Source organism: Propithecus coquereli, unplaced genomic scaffold, assembly GCF_000956105.1.
Source record: "Propithecus coquereli isolate 6110/MARCELLA unplaced genomic scaffold, Pcoq_1.0 Scaffold483, whole genome shotgun sequence".
NCBI lineage: Eukaryota > Metazoa > Chordata > Mammalia > Primates > Indriidae > Propithecus > Propithecus coquereli.
The window spans coordinates 1,739,802-1,748,282 of NW_012150652.1; the positions used below are offsets into that span (position 1 = coordinate 1,739,802).

General features: G+C 49.7%; 1 protein-coding gene across 1 annotated transcript in view; it reads left to right on the forward strand.

Annotated features, from left to right (window-relative positions):
- The window catches only part of WWC1 (WW and C2 domain containing 1), a 146,355-nt gene that overhangs the window by 89,067 nt on the left and 48,807 nt on the right, over positions 1-8,481 (forward strand). Inside the window, exons 6-8 of the mRNA XM_012655765.1 lie at positions 2,600-2,729; positions 4,025-4,171; positions 5,448-5,521. Coding sequence (XP_012511219.1) covers positions 2,600-2,729; positions 4,025-4,171; positions 5,448-5,521 — 351 coding nt within the window. The remainder of the gene's footprint in view (positions 1-2,599; positions 2,730-4,024; positions 4,172-5,447; positions 5,522-8,481) is intronic.

An 8,481-nucleotide genomic window follows, 5' to 3' on the forward strand; every position in this document is an offset into this window, starting at 1 on the left:
TCCCAGCTACCTGGGAGGCTGAGGAAGGAGGATCGCTTGAGCCCAGGAGTTTGAGGTTGCTGTGAGCTAGGCTGACGCCACGGCACTCTAGCCCAGGCAAGAGAGTGAGACTCTGTCTCAGAAAAAAAAAAAAGAGCAGTTGTGTCAGCCGTCATGACTGTGATTACACTAGCTGAGATTCTTGATTATACTGGCTGAGCTGCTTTGTGCTACGAATCCATTTGTTCACTTCATAGTCAGCAACCCTAGTTCTAAAAAGAAAGAAGAGGCTGATGAGGACTGAAGGATGCCTCTTAGAGGAGATTGAAAGAAAAATCAAGACGAAAGCTTGGGACTTGGGCCCATCAGCCCCCTTGAGCCCTTGTAGACAGGAAAGAATGGAGACCAGGCCTCTGGTCCCTGCGGGAGGAGGCCAGTGCAGCATCTCTGCACGTCACAGGGGCCGCCGTGCCCAGGTAGGAGTTGTCTGGACAGGACCGGGAAGAGGAGGCTGCTGTCCCACCACTCTGTGGCTACCCGGTGTGCGAGTCTCTAAAGGCCTGGGAGAAAGGACCGCTGGGGGATTTGGAAATCCTAAAACACATGCACTCCCCCACCCCTACCCCCACACACACAACTTTTCTTTCCCTTAAAAAAGTTCATTCACTGCGTACATAATGGTGACCCTTTGTTCTGCCCCCACCGCCCCCTCCCCAGCTTCATCCCGAGAGTGTTCCCTCTCAGAGCCACTCTCCGGAGCCAAATTCCAGAGCCCGGGTTGCTAAGGCCCTTGAAGAAATCAGGTAGAGGCTGTCCGAGGCCCAGCAGACAAACCGCTTCTGTCCCATCCTGCTGGGGATTCAAAGCCACTCTCGCCCTGTTGGCAGAGGACGGCTGGGCACTGCCCCCTCCTCGGAGCCCCCAGCCCTCGGACAGGCTCCAACACACAGCATCTCCCCTACGCCGCCGCCACCCCACATCTGCAGCAGGGGCAGGGCCACCTCCAGTCCTGGACGCTCGCTCCGGGGACGCCACCTTTCCACGGGGCGTCTTGGTCAGGGCCGTGCTGGGGAAAGCGCCCTTAGACGAATTCTTCGGACTACATCTGAGACCAGGCTTAGCCGACCTGGCAGGCCTGCCCAGGCCTCAGTCCTCGAAAGGAATAGACAGGCTATTTTTAGTGAGGAGACACAAATGGGGCTTTGTTTTCTCTCTGCGGAGGCTGAAGTGCCCGCGGGGGTGGAGGGGTGTCCAGACCGCTGCCCGCCTCCCTCTCCTGCTGGCTGGCGCGGACGATGGGGCCGAGCGAAAGCTGCTCTCTCTGAGTGATCCCCCACTCAGGATATTTTGAGCCCAGGACAGTGTGGCCCGCAGCAGGTGACCACAGAGGAATGCCTGTGAGTGGTTCTCGTCCTGAAATAATGGGTTTGTGGTGTTCCCGCAGACTGTGAAACTTCTTTTTCTCCACCTTGGACTGAAACCTCAGGCCTAGGCTTTGGCAAAAGCATGAAGCAGTTAAAATGTTGTCTCTGCCCTGGGAACCTTTCCCACACCACAGCCCTCCTTCTCCAGCAGCTCAGCCCCCAGACCCCTGCTCTGCTTTGGTCTGACCTTCAGAAAACTACATGAAGACCCTTAGCTTTTTTTTTTTTTTAATCCTTTCCCGCCGTCAGAATGACCCTATATGTAGGGCTGGAATAAGCCGATAAGCTCTCTGGGCTAGAAGTGTTTTAATCTCTTATATTTGCACAGTAGTTCTTAGTTCAGCACAAAATTTTCCACCCTTTACCTCATTTGACATTCCTAATGACTCCATGAACATGGGCCAAGGCAGATAACATCATCCAGGTTTTTTTAGAGGAGGAAACTGAGGCTCCGTGTGCTAGAGAGACATGCCCGAGGTCATGCGACTAATAAGCAGTCTGTCCTTTTCTTCATGTGTTCATTAACTCAGCACGTGCTTATTAAAGACGGTGGTTCCTGACGGGATGGCTGTGCTCCCTCTCTCCCACGGGACCTTAACAAATACGTGGAGACAGTTTCCGTTGTCATAGCTCCGGGCCAGGGATGCCGCTAAACATCCTACATGCACAGACAGCCCACCCACACCACAAAGAATGATCCAGCCCCCAATGTGCAGGGTGCTAAGTTGAGAGGCTCAGATTAAAGAACTGTTCTATGCCAGGTACTAAAACAGACGTGTTCAACGCTGCCCCCTGCTCCCAAGCCCGCCAGAGTCCAGTCAAAGATGCCACCACAGAAGCTGTAAATTATCACACAGTGTAAGGACTGCAGTGTCACAACTATGCGCAGTGTATGTGGGGAGCCCCTGCCGAGGCTGGAGGACCCAGGGAGGTGGTGAGGGACGGCTTCCCGCAAGAGCTGATGTTTAGGGGAGCCTCGACTTCAAGAGCGGTGTTGCTCCTGCAGCTATGGGACACTTGCAGTTTAACAGGGACATTCTGTGCCTTATCCCACAAGTGCGACCCAGGGAGGAAGGGCATGCAGGACAGAGAGAGGAGACTTCTTAAGGGACTAAAGTACAGTGGTATGTGCTTTTCCCCTGGCGAAACCCTGTCCCTCACCCTAAGTCTGACCTTTCCCATTAACTGTCTCCTAGAATCGATAAGAAAATGTCTGATACTCAGGGCAGCTACAAATTGGACGAAGCTCAGGCTGTCTTGAGAGAAACAAAAGCCATCAAAAAGGCCATCACCTGTGGGGAAAAGGAAAAGCAAGATCTCATTAAGGTACGCACGTTCCCGTCTGAGTTTCTCCTGAGTACCCCTGTGTGCTGGCGCTCACGCGGGCTGTGTCCACGTGCTGCACCCCATTCTCGTTACCAGTCTTCTTGGGGTTTTGGTTCCGTTTTATAGAGGAGGAAATGGAGGCTCAGAAGCATTAAGTGACTTGCCTAAGGTCACACAGCTAGTATAAATGGCAGAGTTGGAATGGAAGCCGTCTGGCCTAGTCCAAAGGCCACGGCCTAGCCACTAGCTCTAGCCACCTAGCTTACTGTTCAAAGAACCAAATGTAGGGAGGTGGTTTTGACATCAAAATGTAGCGTCTCTATAAGCATTTCATTGTGTGTTCTGAAGCTATGCTGGGAACTGAACAAGTTATAATAGCTGTTACTTAATGTGCCAGGCAGTTGTGACAAGCACTTTGCATGTATCACGTCTCACTTATCTCTTGCATCACTTCGAGTTTATCTCCATTATGCAGATGGAGACTGTACATCTAAGAGAGTAAATGGTGGAGCTCATTCTCTTAGCCCTGGCCTCTGGGATATTTATTATGGTTCCCATTGGCAGATTAGGAGTCTGAGACACAGGGATGCTGTAAATGACCTAGAGAAGGAAGCCGTGTGCTCTAGGACAGAACAGTGTCGAAGCTCCTGCCCGGGACAGCAGCCCAGGGAAAACATTCGGACGAGGCACCTGTGGACAGTGAGGTGTGTTCCTGTTGTGATGAGCAGTTGAGGGCACAGAGCCCAAAGTCAGATAGACCAGGTCCGAACCCTGGCTCTATCAGTCGTCAGCTTCTCTTCAATAAAATGGGGATAGTCACAGGTCACACCTCACAGGACTGTCAGGATTCAGTAAGGTCATGGTAAAGCTGACAGGTACTGAATATTGGCTGTAGTTGCTAGTGTTTTACACTTGTCACCTCGTTTAACTAATATGACAGCCCTGTGAGATAGGATATGTGATTATTCCCATTTTACAGGAGATGAAATTGAGGCACAGAGAGACTAATCAGCTAGGTCAGATCACACAGCTGGGAAATAGCAGGGCAGGGCTGCCAACTTAGTTAGTGTGGCTCCAGAGTCGGCACCCACGCCAGGTTCTCCCCTGCAAAGGGCCCAGCACAGAGCCTTATACCCAGTGAGGACCTGCTCGCTGCCAGCTCTCCATCACGGGACCAGTAGGACATCTGCACAAACACGGGTTCCTAACATTGGGGAAGCTCGAGAGGGGGCCTGGCAGACCCAGCGCTCCCTCCCAGGAAGGAGCATCGCCAACCCTGCCCTCCCCGTCCGCAGAGCCTTGCCATGCTGAAGGACGACTTCCGCACTGACAGAGGGTCTCACTCAGACCTGTGGTCCAGCAGCAGCTCTCTGGAGAGCTCGGGTTTCCCTCTGCCAAAGCAGTACCTGGACGTGAGCTCCCAGACGGACATCTCGGGAAGTGTGAGTAGGCGGTGCGTGCCGCGGGGGGCGCGGGGGAGCAGCAGCCGGGACCCTGCTGCACTGGGCAGCTGCCTTCTCCTCGCTCACCTGGGGAGCCGGCCAGTGGCTCCCTGTGGGGCTGCTGCTATCTCAGCCCTCCGGAGCTCTGTTCCTTGCAGTCCTCCTGGCCCCAGAAGGATACGCCATGATGGCGTGGAGGAAAACCCAGCATAGACAGATGCCACAGCCCTGAGTACTGCCTTGCCAGGTGCTGGCATCTCCAGATGCTGCACCGAAAGCATTTTTAAAGGACGAAGTGTCTTTCTCTGTTTTGTTTTGTTTTTTTAATATTATTTTGCAATTTCATTCTGTTTTTCTTTCACCAGCTGGAAAGCAAAGAATATTTGCCTCCTGTTAATCCCAAAACAATGCATGTAGCTTTCAGACAGCTGCTTGACTCCAAGTTCCAAAGCTCAGTCCCGTCCCGGTTATGAACAGTGAAAGTGCTGTCCAGAGGTAGCTCGGGGAAAGCATGAGAGTGGGGCTGACCCACGGTGACCATAACTTTCGGAGTGCTTTTGTCTTCCCAGAGCGGGAGGCATTGAATAAATCTGCCTCCCAGCCGCTGTGGCTGAACGCTATTCCTGTCTGATTTCCATAGCTGTCTTTCCACTTGTGAAGAGAAGCTATGTCCGTGTGTGATCTGGTGAGCCTTGTAGTAGCTTCTTGCTGCTCTTACAAACGAGCATTGCGAAAGGGGCTGTCCCTCCCTTCCCCACACTACCCATGTTTCCAGCTACAGGCTGCCTGCAGGCTGAAGTATTTGTGAAGAAACTGTGTGCCTCCTTCTGAGTTCTAGGGTCTTCTACCCCGCTCACCCGGTGTCTCACTTCTGGCTGCAGCCTCTCTGACTTTTGCAGCGAGCCCCTCCCCGGCGCCCCAGAATGGCTTTCTTGCGTGTTGGCTGTCCCCGTTTCCTCCTCACCAACTGTCCGCCATGCTTCTGTGGCTTGAATTGGCTCCAAGCCATTTGGAGCTGCAAAATGATATTCTGGGCCCCTGGCTTCTGTTTTCAAAGTGATACATGTCTGAGTTCGGGGCTGTCCCCACGGCCTGAAGGAAGGAAAGGGCTTTTGCTTAACCAGCATCCCTGAGATCCGCACAGCCGGCCCCGTCACCGGGGGCTATTCTTGGCTACTGCCCACGCAAGCTGTCAAGTCTCTCGTGAATTCTTGAAACCCAGCTCAGCACTGGCCGCAACAGCCGTATAATTCCCGACTCTGTTCTTCTCCTCCAGTTCGGCACCAGCAGCAACAATCAGTTGGCAGAGAAGGTCAGATTGCGCCTTCGATACGAAGAGGCTAAGAGAAGGTAATTAGGGCTTGGGACTAGGGCCGGGATGGTTCCAATAATCACAACCACTATTGTACTAATGGAGTATCTGCCTGGCATTCTGCACACCTCGTCTTGTTTAATCCTCACAAAGATTATGAAGACAGGTATTATCATCTTTATATTTTAATCCTCTCTGAAATTCAGAGAGGAATGACTCGCCCAGGACACTTCACTGGATGGAGAATGGAACTATGCTTTGAACTCAGATTTGTTTAACCTCAAAGCCTGTTATCCTTCCACCTGCCTGTCTTGGTTTCTGCAACTGTCATCCAGTGATCCTGTGAGCAGTTTGGTTTGAGGGAGCACAACTGGAGTTTCAGCAGCAGGCTACAAAGACTGTGGGCGCCACCTGCTTCAGAGTCTCCTGTACGACTGGGAGCAAGCGATGCTTTTAAACAGTGTACAGACTGTAGGGATTTAGATGTTATCTGTGGCTTCATAGAATCTCGAGCAGTTGGGTTTCACTACCACAAAATTAAAATAATAATTAAAGCTGACATTTTTAGAACATCTGTTATAGGCCTAAACAGATTGTTTATTGTACTAAAACATTTGTACATACATCTTCTCATTTAATTTTCAAAGCAACCTGATAGCAAGGCTTCTATCTTGTTATTGCCATGTTAGAGAGGAGATGTTTCATTACTTTTCCAGGTGGTAGAAGCAGAATTTGAACCCTGGACAGTCTGGCTTCACGTTCATGATCTTCCTGTACATTGAGCCAGCCTTACTGGGAAAGAACCCACTGGGCATTGTGGTGGTGGACAAAGCCAGGCACGTTGCATTCATTCCTCCTTAGATTAAGTTGTTGTCTGGCCTGTGGACCTTCTCAGCCAGTCTGTGTAGAGTGTGGCAGGCAGTGCCCAGCTCTGCCCCTCTGCCAACTCTAAATAGCAGAACTCTTTGCAGCAATCACAAAAATTTGATAGAAACTAGAGGACGCAAAATAGGGAAATTATTGGCTTATTTAACTCCAAAGTCCTGGGGTTAGCTGCCTTCAGGCATAGCTGGATCCAGGGACTCAAATGATGTTTCATGGACTCAGTGGTTTTAGTTTACTCAAAAAAGCCAGTGTATCTCAAGTCCAATCATTGTTGCAGGATGGTAGGGGTTGGAGGGAATTAGAATTCTCTGAAGGTCCAGGCATGGATCATGTGCCCAACGCTGGGAATGGTCAGCTTTGTGGAAACCAAGTGACTGGTTTCCCAAAGACAAATTGGAATATTATTAACGAAAGAAGGAGGAGTTGGATACTGGTGTGGTAGAAAGAAATAGATGTCCTGTGTACTGTTGTAGCTCCCCCTAGAGGCCCAGCAAAACAGCAGGACTTCTGTATTTGGACGGCCACTGCTTGCCCCTCTGAAGGAGACCACTCTGAACCTTGGATCTACTCCAGCCCTCAGTGTCCTGTGTGTGGTAGAGCCCCTGCCAGACCTTACCATGCCATTCTGTTCTCAAACCACTGGAGAACAAGTTACAAAGTTGTCCCAAAGCCAATCTTGTGGATTACTGTATGCATGAATATGAAATTTGAACAATTAACTATAGTTGACCCTCTGTATCAACAATTTCCACATCTGTGGATACAACCAACCAAGGATTGAAAATATTCAGGGGGAAAAGAAACGATAAAAAATAATATAACAGTAAAAAGTAATACAAAGTTTTAAATACAGTATCAACTATTTGCATAGCATTTACATTGTATTAGGTATTATAAGTAATCTAAAGATGACTCAAGGATGTACATAGGTTATATGCAAATACTATGCCATTTTACTTTTTTTTTTTGAGACAGAGTCTTGTTCTGTTGCCCAGGCGTTATTCTAGCTCACAGCAACCTCAAACTCCCAAGCTCAAGCGATCCTCCTGCCTCAGCCTCCCAAGTAGCTAGGACTACAGGCATGTGCCACCATGCCTGGCTAATTTTTTCTGTAATACTATGACATTTTATATAAAGGACTTGAGCATCTGTGGATTTTGGTATCCTCAGGGGTCCTGGAACCAATCCTTGCAGATACTCGGGGTTGACTGTGTATAAGAATTCCTGCTGGGACTCTTGGCTCGGGAATGGACAAACCTAGATTTGTTTCTCTATATGGAATTTTTGCTACACATCATGGGTAATCTTGTCTCCACCAAGGCTTTGATAAAATAAGAGTTTGGCTATGTCGTCTGCAGGTAAGATTGAACTGGGAGTACAGGGGCCTGGGCTCTCAACAAGGACTGGCCATGTTTATGATCTGCAGTCTTAGGTGTACCATATCCTCCCTGGGCATCTGTCCAGTGAAGTTGACTCCTGTCTTTTCTTCTTCTTCTTCTTCTTTTTTTTTTTTTTCTTTTGACAGGGTCTAACTCTGTCGCCCAGGCTAGAGTGTAGTAGTGTCATCATAGCTCACTGCAACCTCAAACTTCTGTGCTCAAGCAATCCTCCTGCTTCAGCCTCCTGAGTAGCTGGGACTACAGGCATGTGCCACCACACCTGGCTAATTTTTGTATTTTTTGTAGAGACAGTGTCTTGATCTTGCTCAGGCTGGTCTAAAACTCCTGGCCTCAAGCAGTCCTTCTGCCTTGGCCTCCCAAAGTGCTAGGATTACAGGCATGAGCCACTGTGCCCGACCTACGACCCCTTTCTTATCCACACTTTTAAGGATGAGGTCAGGCCAGGGCATAAGAATTGAAAACACTTTGCAGAGGCCAAGTCCTAAAGGATCACATCATGATTGTTTTTAGATATTTGTAGCAATATTCTTAGTTATACTGTGAGCCTTATTTTGGCCCAATGATAATAATGCTTAATATCTATGTAACACTTGGCAATGTGTAAAGAGCTCTCAGTGCTATGTTCTCATTTGGTCCTCATAACCCACCCTGTAGGTACCATCATCATCCCCACCTTACAGATGAGAGGATATTGAGTCTTAGAGAAATAGGGC